Source organism: Enhydra lutris, unplaced genomic scaffold (assembly GCF_002288905.1).
Source record: "Enhydra lutris kenyoni isolate GAN:26980312 unplaced genomic scaffold, ASM228890v2 scaffoldscaffold27, whole genome shotgun sequence".
Classification (NCBI taxonomy): Eukaryota; Metazoa; Chordata; class Mammalia; order Carnivora; family Mustelidae; genus Enhydra; species Enhydra lutris.
Genome location: NW_019154111.1, coordinates 13043162 through 13056410, shown reverse-complemented (window position 1 = coordinate 13056410; position 13249 = coordinate 13043162). Strand labels below are relative to the sequence as shown.

General features: G+C 44.0%; 1 protein-coding gene across 1 annotated transcript; it reads left to right on the top strand.

The window, feature by feature from the left end:
* Nucleotides 1-10462: 10462 nt before the first annotated feature.
* LOC111151906 (small lysine rich protein 1) lies at nucleotides 10463-13002 on the top strand. Its single transcript, XM_022510119.1, has 2 exons — nucleotides 10463-10475; nucleotides 12809-13002. Exons 1-2 carry the CDS (start codon nucleotides 10463-10465, stop codon nucleotides 13000-13002), a joined length of 207 nt encoding a protein of 68 aa, XP_022365827.1.
* Nucleotides 13003-13249: the final 247 nt, after the last annotated feature.

Genomic DNA, 13249 nt, shown 5'->3' with positions numbered 1-13249 from the left:
GTTTTTGAGGATAAGGACCTGGACATATCTTTTGGGAGGCCACAATTCAACCCACTACACCCACTAACACCCATCAGACATGTAGTAGCAAAACTGATTAATTTACTCTTCCTTTCTATCATTATTAGAGGTGTAAGGCAAGACCTGAAGGAAGTTATTTTTATTTGAAAGATGCTTGCAGCTATTGATGGAGTCAAAGAAGGTTCAAGTAAGGAAAGTTTCAGGTTGGGGTGCCTGGGTGGCTCAGTTGGTTAAGCGACTGCCTTTGGCTCAGGTCATGATCCTGGAGTCCCGGGATCGAGTCTGGCATCGGGCTCCCTGCTCTCCAGGGAGTCTGCTTCTCCCTCTGACCCTCCCCCATCTCATGCTCTCTGGCTCTCTCAAACAAATAAATAAATAAAATCTTTAAAAAAAAAAAAAAAAAAAAGAAAGTTTCAGGCTTAGGTAGAGGATTGGACATAAGGAAGCAAGTGTAAAAGTGAAGAATATATTTAGGTATTTATAGGTATTTTTGTTAAGAAGATACATATAAAAGATTCAAGTAATTTTTCAGAGCACATAATGAAAAATGTAACTTCCTACCTTAGATCCCTATCTCATTCCCCAGAAGTAATCACTGTAAATATTTTTTCTATTTTTTTATCCTTTCAGAAAATTCCGATGATAACACCCATCTCTTCCCCACCAATATATATTTTTTAAAAGATTTATTTGACACAGAGAGAGACAGTGAGAAGGAAAACACAAGCAGGGGGTGAAAGAAAGGGAGAAGCAGGCTTCCTGCCGCGCAGAGAGCCTGATGTGGGGTCGAACCCAGGACCCCGGGATCATGACCTGAGCTGAAGGCAGATGCTTAACGACTAAGCCACCCAGTCGCCCCCAATATTTTTTTTTCATACATGGGAGCACAACATATTCTGTCCTATTCTTATTTTTATCATATTTATCCCAGAAACCTATTTTTCCATATTAATATTTTCTTGAATAACTATAACTTTAATATATTTAATAAATCATTTTCCCTAACACTGCTTTAAAGTATGTTCCAGTTAAGAAGAAAAGGTATAGGTGGAAAGAATAGTGTGTACACCCACACATGCATGTGTGTGTGCTGATGGGGATGAGGTCAAGGGAGATTTATTCAGTTCTCATAGCAATAGGCCAAAGCAATTTGAAATATAATTTCCTACCAGCAGCTCTGGACATTCAGACTCCCAGATCCTGTAAATGTAATGAGATTGTGCCTGAGTGGGCTATGGGGAGGTTTTTAGGCTGTTTGCTCCTTTACTAATTAGCCAGGTTTAAATTTCAAAAAGCAAGAACTTTAAATTTTTACTTTTGCATATTTTATGGAAAATAACCAAAGTCTTTCTAAGGAACCACAAGAGTACAAAAGTCACCCCATCTCTGCTCAAACACCTTTGGTGACAGTGACTTCCTTACTAAATATGACAATACCATCTGTCCCTTTCCCTCCAAATGGAAACATTAGTTTGAACATTCTGTAACTTTTTGTTCAAATGCTTAATGGAGCTGGCAGGACAAAGATTCTCCATGTGGATGCCTGTAAAAATATGTCTTCACGGTAAAATGTGAGATAGTTTACCCAGAAAGGCCATGCAGCATAATGGCTCAGATTGAGGGTGCTTAACGCAACTTGGTGAGCTACTCTATGCAAGCTCTGTATCTATTGGCTTTGTGAAGAAGGACATGTTCTTTCCCCTCTCTCTGCCTCAGATTCCCCATCTGTAAAGCAGGGATAATACTTTACCTACCTTCTAGGATTGTAAGGATTAAATGAATTGATGTGCATATAGTGTTTAGAATAATGCTTGCTAAATGTGAGCGTTGAATCATTGTTGATTACCGTTATTCCCCACTCATTCTCTGCTCCCCACCTCCATCAAAGAATACCCCAGCAAGAATAATTAATAGCATTTTAATTCTCTAGACCAGTAAACTACAGCCCCGGGGCCAAATCTGGCCCACTGACAGGTTTTATACATACAGCCCATGAGCTAAGTAAGAATGGTTTTTATATTCTTAAATAGTTGGGGGAAAAAATCCATAGAAGAAAAATATTTTATGACACATGAAAATTCTATGAAATTCACATTTCAGTTTCTGTGATAGTTTTATTGGGACACAGCCATGTTCACTGGCTTACATGTTGTCTATAAATGCTTTCATTCTACATCAGCAGAGTAGTTGCAAAAGAACACATAAGGCCTGTAAAGCCTAAAATAGTTACTAAGTTTGCCGACCCCTGCTCTAAATAATTTTGTCTCCTGTCCATTCCAGCTGGTCTTTATTGTTCCCCCAAAGTTCTCACACTGGGACCCTAGGGGCTGGACAGAGGAAATTACCGACAAAGAACAGTTTATTTTTTCTGTAACTTCCTCTACAATATTAGAGCTCTAAAGGATGGAGTACAGTGCTATACTATTGAACTTAATGAGATATAAAAAAAAAAAAAGGAAGAGAGGGAGGGAGTAGAAAGGAGGAAATCGGAATTTTTAAATGCAACTTCTAAGAAAGATAACGATAGAATATTCTAAGTTTGGATGTTCTAAGAATGCATGCTTCAATTCTGGCAATGTTATTTTTTTTAAAGAACAGCACAGTTTGTATTACTATTTATAAAGGAGACATAAGGATGTATATTCATAAACAGATAAAATTAAGTAGTACTATTCTTTTCTTTTCCAAGTTTTTTTTTAAGTAATCTCTACACGCAACGTGGGGCTCAAACTCAATGACCCCAAGATCAAGAATACATGCTCTTCTGACTGAGCTAGCCAGGCTCCCCACTAGTGTAAATTCTAATGTGAATTTGAATAGTTATTTAAATTTAACTCAGCTTCCAGTTTACACAGGAAGATTTGTTCAGTTCTTATAGAATAAACAGATCTTAACTCCTAAATATTAAATGATTCTTAAGTGGACTGTTATTTAAGATGCATGCATTGTCAATGACTTTTTTTTTATTCTAACAGCAACCTGTGCTGTGTTATATGACAAAGTCTGTCTTTTCAGCGCCACCTCAGCAGCCCTCCTCCCCTTCCTGCAGGTCAGTGTGAAGCCTTCTCCAGTGCAAAAGCTGAAGATCCACTTGGGTCAATGGAAAATAGTGACGCCATTGAAGTTGTTCCAATTGTCACTAGACCAACTTATGTTCTGCCTGTCTACTGACAAAGCAGCTATCTTGTGCTTTATAGCTTTTTTTTTTTCAGGTTTATTGGGGTATAACTGACGAAACTGTAATATATTTAAACTGTACATGTGATTATTTGACACACGTATACATTGTAAAAGGATTACCACAATTAACACATTCATCACCTCACTTTTATGTATGAGTGCCGCCTCCTGATGGTGTGGGAGAAGAATGAGGCACAAACAAGTCAGCTGCAAGAGAATGGGAGCTGGGGGTGTGGGGGGGGGTTGACAGTAGAAAAGACTGTTACTTACTCCCTCTGACCTCGAGCAAACTGGAGAACATAATGGGAACTACCACACTAGTTGTAGGGAAGTAATGATGCCATGATGGTGCAAAGTGCTCAGTAAGGTGCTTGACATCAGCACTCCTTCAGTGTTAACTCCTATCTGCAATACGAAATGAACGTCTAGTTTAGAATGATGAAAATGTCAAGGGGGAGGATCCATAAAGGAATTTACAAGGAATACTCGGGCCTGGACTCTTCATTGGAGAGAGGAGTTAGGGATGACGGAGGGCCAAGAGACTGGGAGAACAGTGTTGCCACTGACAACCAACTGAGCCACTGACAGAGGGAGAGATGCCCAAAGTCCAGAGAATAGTGCAACCTGAAGGCTGGAGCTCAGCTGGAGGCCGTTCTTTCTGCTGGGGGCTGTGTAATCCCGAGAGGTAGTCACTGACATTATCAGATGAGCCATCAGTGAAGAGACACAGGCACAACAGCAGAGAGCTAAGGACTGGACTTTGAGATCAGCCAACACTTGAAGTGCAGCAGGAGGCAGACATAAGATGACTAAGTGATGTTGGGATAAACAAGGGGCATAATGCACATATCAGAAGCAAGTGAGGAGACTTGGAGGAGGAGGGGAAGGGGAGAGCAACATTAACTTAGGCTCAGACATCAAGGAGGAGGAAGAAGGGGCCAGGCTTGCTAGAATGAAGGGGGTACTTCTACTGAATCATGGCCATTAATCTGTTAGCGTCTCTTACACTGCTGCGGCATACAAAAATGAGTCTAAAAAAGGCTGCACACTGGAGAACACAAGTAAACATCTATTGGGTTGAACTCACAAGGTCGGAAGCAGAACCACCCCTATTGTGTAGCCTCACTTAGAGCCAAAGAACCTTTTTTCAGGCCTTTTCTCTCTTGGGGCCTGTACCAGGGTCTATATGAACACTTCCCCCTATTTTTCTCACTTCATCCCTCAAAGGCTGCATGTCATTTTCAAAAAAAAGGTTCTGGAATCTTCGATGACTTCTTCAAGGTCAGCCAGTGAGTGGGGGGGTTCCTAGGCGGAACCCGCCTACTCCAAAGCCAAGTACCACACCCGCCCGAGCTCCGCCCGGTCCAGGCTCCCAGCGCGAGGCTAAGCTTCTCGGCACTCGCGGCCGTCGCGCGAGGTGAGATGACCCAGCTAGCGCGGTGACGCCTGCAGGGGACTGCGGACGGATTGCCCCGCCCGACCCAACCGCTGGGCGCCCGGCCCCGGTGTCCTAGCAACAGATAAACACCGCGCGGCCCCGCCCCCCGCGGCGCGCGCAGCCCGGCGTTTGTGCGCGCGGCCCCGCCGGCGCCCGCGAGCCCCGCGCCCCCCCAGACTCCGAGGCGTGCTGGCCTTGGGTCACGCGGCTCGCGGCCTCGGTTCGGTGGGTGCCCAGGCTCCGCGCGGCGGTGGCTGGGTGGCTGGCTGCCCCCTAACCCTGCCGGGCTCCCCTGAGCGTCTGGGGCTCCCGCGAAGCGTGGCGAAGTCCCGGGCCTGCGACGGTTCGCGGGCCAGTGCGGAGGCAGCCGGGTAGGCGGCAGGGATGGTCGCGGGGGCGCCGCCCCCAGGCGATGCGGAGAACTGGGCTCTCTCTCTCTGTTTCAGGATTGGGAACCCATGCCACACTCACCTGCTCAACTGAGGAATTACCATGGTAATACATGGCTTATTTAAGTATAAGAAGTTCCAGGTTTGCGCTAAATTAGTTTAATACCGTTCTGCCGCGTCGAGGCACGCTTTACCAAGATTTGTTACCCACACGCCGCGAGATGGGCACCTCCGTCTCCTGTCGTTGTGGGGGGTGTCCAACCTAGTGATCTGACACAGGGTAGCGGGGGAGAGGGGTTGCCCAGGTGGTCTGCGCGCGCCAAGGGGGACAGAATCAGGCTGAGCCCTCTTTTTGTGAGTTGGTTTGTTTTCGTTCCTTGGTTCTGTTGAGCCACCTTCATAACCATGTGTGTGGGAAATAAGGAGAGGCGGGTACCGGGCGTGAAACCCCAGAGTGCCAGCACGGGTCAATAGCGACTGGCCCAGGCACTTACCTTCTGCTGCCGCTATCCTGGGTCCTGTGCAGGATTCTCCTCTACGGATTAGAGGCAGAAAATGAGTGCTGTTGCGACCCAGATTGCAGGTTCTAACGAGTGATTCTCTCTTCGAACACTAGCTTAAAGAAAGGCTTTGGAGGATATCTTTTGTGCAGGGTATTCTTGAATTTTATGCCCAGGAAGGCTTGCAACTTCCTTAAACTTCCATCTCACCTCGTTGGCTCACAGAACTCCATCTTAAGCTAAACCACTCCCAACTTCCCACTGAATCTCTCCACCAGAGAACATCTCCCAACTCCAGATCTTTTAATCACTACCTTCTCTGCACTTTCCAATGGCATGTTCATTCTCCTGGCCTGGAACTCATAAGCACTACTGTTCCTCAGCCTTCATCCAGTCCCTTCGAAGTGCTACCTACCCTCACTGCCACCAACGGGTCAAGTCCTGCCCTCCTTACCATCTGCCTGGACACTGGCCCCATTCCACTACCTCTGTCCAGGGGCTCTCCATCTCTTTTGTCCTCCTCCTCCCCCAGTTTGATGGTTTCAGAATGGCTATGACCTTGTAACCCCCACCCCAGGACCTTGGGAATTTCCAGTTTGCTCAGCTAGTACCGCTGGGAGCCCAGGGTCACGGGGCCTTAGCCTCTTGAGCTTTATTTACCATATTAACTTCTCTACTTTAAACAAAATGAAACAAAGACACATCCCACACTAGGCCCACCTTCTTCTTGAAGCCTCCTGCACCCACCCCATCTCAAGCTATTGATCTCCTTTTTTGCAAGATGGGCCCAGCTCAGAAGTACCCCTTGCTGCCATATTGCTCCCCAAGCCCCCATGACCTTCTACACCTTGCTTCCAGAGCTTCAGCTATTTCACCTTGGAGAACTTCACTCCTCATCCCCATTTGTCTCTAGTATAGAAATGTGTTTGGGGGGCGCCTGGGTGGCTCAGTGGGTTAAGCCTCTGCCTTCGGCTCAGGTCATGACCCCAGGGTCCTGGGATCAAGCCCCGCATCGGGCTCTCTGCTCAGCAGGGAGCCTGCTTCCTCCCTCTCTCTCTGCCTGCCTCTCTACCTACTTGTGATCTCTGTCTGTCAAATAAATAAATAAAATCTTAAAAAAAAAAGAAACGAAAAGAAATGTGTTTGGGGTGGGACACCTGGGTGGCTCAGTGGATTAAGCATCTGCCTTTGGCTCAGGTCATGGTCTCAGAGTCCTGGGATCAAGCCCCACATCGGGCTGTCTACTTAGTGGGGAGACTGCTTCCTTCTCTCTCTCTGCCTGCCTCTCTGCCTACTTGTGATCTCTCTGTCAAATAAATAAATCTTAAAAGAAAAAGAAAGAAAGAAATGTGTTTGGTAAATCTGTGTTCCTCCTACTTCATATAAAAGCACTAGATAGATGTCTCTTGATTTAAATTGTGGCATTCCCCGGGTTACTGTGCATGGTTGGTATTGTCATTTTTGTTCAGAGCCCAGGGAACTGAAGCAAAACGGTTTAATAAAGCCATTTAAGCTAATGGATTCCCACTGACCCTTGGGTAAAAGTTAAACATCTTAGTTTCCAAGACCTGCAGGCCAGAGCTGCACACGGTCTACTTTCCCAGCCTAAACTCCTCTCACTCTGTGCCCCTGCCATGGTCACTTAGTGTGGCCTCAGCCACAGTGGTCTTTTTTGAGAGGTCCCTTCAATTCGGCATGTTCCCTCCAGCCTCAGAGCCTTTGCACAAGCTGTTTGCCTGGGAATTCCCTGCCCCTCAGCCCATAGGAACCCTTCCTTCCTATCCCGAACTAGGTCACTCCCTGTCCAACCTGTGTCATTATAATGCCAGGTATCCTGGGCTCTCACTCACAGTATAGTGAGTAAATCTGTGTGTAATTCCTCCCTCACTGGACTGTAAACCTCATGAAGACAGGAGTCCGGAACTGCAGGTCCTGGTGCTCAGTAGATAATCTGTTAAATATTTATCAAATGAATGAAAGAGGCATCTTAAAATTCAGAAAAGCAGATATCTACCTTTGGTTTCTAAATCAAACCAATTTGAATTGCATCTGAGTTGCAATGTATTCACCCAGCAAATATCTTTTCTTACCTACAAACGTGCCAGACGTTGGTCTAGGCCCTCGGAATTCAGTGCTGAGCTCACAGACAAACTTCTGGCTAGGAAACAAACAATAAACACACGAACAAAATAGCACGATTAAATAGTGGAGTGTGCTTGGGGTCAGAAGCTGGAAGGTGACAGGGCTGAGAGGGGTGTTGGGAAACCATCCGTACCCCCCAACCTCCACTGCTTGCCTGGAACAGTCCCAATTTATGTTTGTTGAAGTGTCTTGATTTGGACAATAAGTTATGTGGTCACCCCAGTAATAGAATGTAGACGCAGTATCTGCGAGGGTTTTCCAACTTGAGCAGAGCCCCACACAAAGAGAAGTAACCAGTGATTTCCCTGTGGAGGTCTGGGGGAAGAGGCGGGAGCAAGGAGCCACTGAGCGGGTTCGGGAACTAGAAGAGAGGACAGTGTGGCAGGAGCAGTGGTCTTCATTAAGGAGTTAGGAGATTTTCAAGTTGGGAGCCATGTGTTGTGGGACCGGAAACAGCCAAGAGCCATGGAGTTGTGTTGAACTGACCCAACCCGCTGAGAAACTGAAAGTTTTCACTCACAAAAATTTCTTTTTTTTTCTTTATCCAACAAGAAGCCGTAACTTTATTAATGATAGAAACAGTACAAAGTTCAAACCAAGCTGCAGTTATTCTTTTGAAACACCAAAAAAAGGTCCTCATTTTCAGATGGTTACATTGTTAATTCCGTAATAGCATTTACAATCTCATTACTGTTGTTCTTCGCCTTTGCTCTTGACACATTTGATTCACTCACAAAAATTTCTTAACAGATTTATTGAGGTATAAGTGATGTACAATAAATTGGACATATTTTAATGTACTATTTGATAAGCATGGCATCTGGATGCTCCCATTAAGCCATCACGGCAATCAAGGTGACAAACACGTTGATCACCCCCAGGAAGTCTCCTTGTGCTCCTCTGGTCTCAGTCTTTTTCTCTTGCTTCTCTGTGTATCACTCCCCTCTAAACCTCCCATCAGGGGCAGCCGCTGATCTGCCCTGCTTGTGTGGATTAGTTTGTAATGTGTAGGAATTTTTTTTTTTTAAAGATTTTATTTATTTATTTGACAGATCACAAGCAGGCAGAGAGGCAGGCAGACAGAGAGGAGGAAGCAGGCTCCCTGCTGAGCAGAGAGCCTGATGCGGGGCTCGATCCCAGGACTCTGAGATCATGACCTGAGCCGAAGGCAGCGGCTTAACCCACTGAGCCACCCAGGCGCCCCTGTAATGTGTAGGAATTTTTATATATGGAATTATACAGCGTGTATGGGGATTTTTTGTCTGGCTTCTTTCACTTGTATTATTATTATTTAAGATTTTATTTTTTTAAGTAACCTCAACACCCAGAGTGGGGCTCGAACCCAAAACCCAAGAATCCCACACTCCACTGACTGAGCCAGCCAGCCATGTTGTAGCTGTAGCGTGCATCAGCAGTCATTTTTATTGCTGAATCGTATTCCAGTGTATGGTTATACCACAGTCTGTTTATTTGTTCACTCACTGATGGACTTTTGGGCTGTTTCCAGTTTTTGGCTAGCACAAACTTACTATGAACATCGCCTGTACAAGTCTTAGAACAGATATACACTTTAATTGGCTGGATTACATGGTAGGTATGTTTTGTTGTTGTTGTTGTTTTTTAAAGATTTTATTTATTTATTTGACAGACAGAGATCACAAGTAGGCAGAGAGGCAGGTAGAGAGGGGGGGGGGGAAGCAGGCTCCCTGCTGAGCAGAGAGCCCCATGCGGGGCTCTATCCCAGGACCCTGAGATCATGACCTGAGCCGAAGGCAGAGGCTTAACCCACTGAGCCACCCAGGCGCCCTGGTAGGTATGTTTTTAACCTTTTAAAGAAACTGTCAAACCGTTTTCCAGAGTGGCTCTTTCGTTTTAGATTCCCACCAGCTAAGAGTACCAACACTTGGTAGGTCAGTCTCCCGTAGCCTGAGCCATTCTAGTGAATGGGTGCTGGTATCTCATTCTGGTTTTAATTGGATTTCCCTAAGGACTTGATGTTGCGTATCTTTTGTATCTTTTCATGTGCCTGTTGGCCGTTTGCGTATCTTCTCTGGGAAAGTATTCGTTCAAATCTTCGATCATGTTTTATTGTTTTCTGTTTTATTACCATGTCTTGAGAGTCCTTTATCCATTCTGGATATAAGGGCTTTATCAGATATATGATTTACAAATATTTTCTCCCAGTCTGCTTTTCATTTTCTTAACAATACCTTTGGAAGAGCACAAGTTTTTCATTTTGTTGATGAATGTATCAATTTGTTCTTTTATGGAGCGTGTTTTGGTGTCAGATCCAAGAACTCTTTGTCTAACCTAAGGTCATAAAGGTTTTCTCCTATATTTTCTTCTAGGACTTTTATTATACTTTTTGGTTTTGGATTGAGTTTCATCTTTTTGTAAATGGATATGTATTGTTCCAGCCCAGTTTTCTGAAAAAAATTATTATTGCTGGATTGTTGAGCATGATGGTCAAGAAAGAGTTCTTGAGACATTTTAGGTGCAACTTAGTAAGTTTATCTAAGTAGCACGGGGACAGGACCCATGGGCAGAAATTGCTGCAGATTTGTTGTACAAAGTTAGTGGTTCTATGCTTAGTGCTCAGGAGGGAGGCACGATGTGTGGGGAGTATTAGATCATAAATGTTTTCTTTGAATTTCTACTCATAAGACCACTTTCACAAGATTTCTCTGGCACTTATCATTCAGCTCAATATGAACTGTCAGTGAGAGTTACGGGCAGTCATGAGACCCTTCAAGGTTGCAGCAACCAGAGTGTATTTGATCCTTATCGGAACCATGCAGGCTACAGGTCAGCCTTCTGGGCTGAAGAACATTTTTCTGCTATCCCTCATCAATCATCCTTGCTCTATGGAATTACTTTTGCACTTTTGTTGAAAAGCAGTTGTTCGTCTATGTGTGGACCTATTTTTGGACTCTTTATTCTGTTCCATTGATCTATTTGTCTGTCTTGACACCAATACCATACTGTCCGGATACTGTAGCTGTATGATAATTCTTTTTTTAAAAGATTTTATTTATTTATTTGAGAGAGAGAGAATGAGAGAGAGAGAGAGAGCATGAGCGGGGCGGAGGGAGGGCCAGAGCGAGAAACAGACTCCCTGCTGAGCAGGGAGGCCAATGCAGTACTCCATCCTGGGACTCCAGGATCATGACCTGGGTTGAAGGTAGTCGCTTAGCCAACTGAGCCACCCAGGTGCCCCCAATAATTCTTGAAATAAGGTAGCATTCGTCCTTTAACTTTGCTCTTTTCCTTTTCCTTTTTTTTTTTTTAAGATTTTATTTATTTATTTGACAGAGAGAGAGACAGTGAGAGAGGGAACACAAGCAGGGGGAGTGGGAGAGGAAGAAGCAGGCTCTCCGCTGAGCAGGGAGCCCGACATAGGGCTCAATCCCAGGACCCTGGGATCATGACCTGACCCGAAGGCAGCAGCTTAACTAACTAAGCCACCCAGGTGCCCAACTTTGCTCTTTTTCAAAGTCCTTCGCATTTCCCTATGAATTTTAGAGTCGGTTTGCTATTTTCTACAAAAAGATGAGAACTTGGAATAAAAATATCGAACATTTGTGTGAATTTTAGTTAGCAAACTATTTTAGAGATTAAAACACTTTTGGGGGAGCAGTTATTCCAGATAAGTTGTATGGTTGACATTCAAAAAATTATAAAATCATAAATAAAGCCAAGACCCTCAAATCTTAAGAGCTAATGATAGTGTACGTCCTAATACCCTGAGGGGATCTTTTTTCAGGAGGTATGGTTATCAGATGGGTTTTCATATTGTGTTTTTTTTTTGTTTTTTGTTTTTTTTGGATTTCCACATGAAAGCCAGGCCACTGTTGCAAGATACTTCTCATCTTCATTCCTGGGTTTTGTATCTAGGAGTGTATTCCATTTCACTTAATAAAAATGTATTTTAGTGTTTTTAACACATTGACTATATTTCTCTTTGATTAGCCTGGGACATTTTTAAAGTGAGATGCTATCAACATGGCATCTAGTTTATATAAATATTTGGCCTTTGCAGGTGTTCATGATAACTTACACATTCTTCTCCTTTCCCTTGCCTAGAAGAAACCTTTCTTAATAATACACGTCCATCTGTTACTTTACGGGTGGGTCATAGGACATAGAGAAGTCAACTCAGCTTTGCACAGCTCTAGCAGAACTTCAGATAGTTTATTCCCATGTTAGGACGGTACCCATTCCTTTTCCCAGAAGGCACTGGCCTGGCAGCATGGTGATGGCCAGAGCCAGGGTGATAACGGACGCTGGCGGATGCTGGCTTGCACAGTGACCTTGTGGAGCCTCCACTCTTCCATTTTTAAACAGGCATAATGCCTCTCTCCCTCAAAACACAGCTTGGAGGATTAGTGGTGATAAAGTGATGGGGACAATCACTTATTGTTTCCTTCAGGTCTGACACTATACTAGGTGCCTTGTATTTGTCTCAACCCTCATGACTGCTTACTGAGATAGTGACTGCAACATATCAAAGGCCAAAATATGTGTCGGCATCTGATTATCTAATGTTTTTAATTAAATTTTTATTATAAAAGTTTTCATACACACACAGAAATAGAGTAGTATAATGAATCCCCATGTATCCATTTCTCAGACTCTGAAACTGTCAGGATTTTGCCACATTTGCATCATCTGTCTTTTGGGGGGAAGGAGGGGAGCTGCAGTATTTTAAAGCAAATCTGAGACCTTCTTGCAGATTTTAGTGTGCATCTCTGAGATGTGTAAACATTTTCTTCCGTGACCCAATGCCATTATTACATCTAACAGAATTAATAATTCCTTGGTATTGCCAAATGTCCCCGATTGCCTAAAAATGTCTTTTTGCAGTTTGTTCAAATCAATGCAAACAACGTCCACACGACCATTAGATTAGGTTGGGTCTCTTTTAATCTGGGTGCTTAATAAACTTTCGTTGAATTAGATCGCATGTGACTTCTCTCACGCCATGCGAAAATTTTTTGCTATTGTTACAGTTTTTTCTCCTCAGGAGTCACTTTTCCTATAATAGGAAATTTTTCTTATAATAGGAAATGCTTGAGATTATTTCAGGGTTATTAAAATAACTGACTTATGCCGTGTATGTACTTGTCTTTGAAAGCCAGGTAAAGGGAAACGAGGAAAAGGCCGAGGCAAGTCTCGCGGGAAGAAACAGAAGAAACCGGAAGTGGACATCCTCAGCCCAGCCGCCATGCTGAACCTCTACTACATCGCCCACAATGTTGCCGACTGCCTGCAGCTGCGAGGCTTCCGCTGGCCAGGTGCTCCCAAATCAAAGAAAGGGAAAAACAAGACTTAATAGCATTTCACAGAGAGCAGAACTTGGAGACAAGAAATCAGGGTAACACAACTACTGCAAGCAAAATAGACTTTACTGAAGACAATTTGAGATGCAAGCTAAGTGTGCTTTTCTGTGGTAGTCAGTGATAAAGAAATGCATTTTACTTCCCAGCTAAATTCAGCTAGAGTTAGCCAGTTTGCTTTTTCAGAAGTCAAGAGGGAAAAAAGTCTGAGTAATTCCTACCGAGCATGGTGGAATTGAAAGG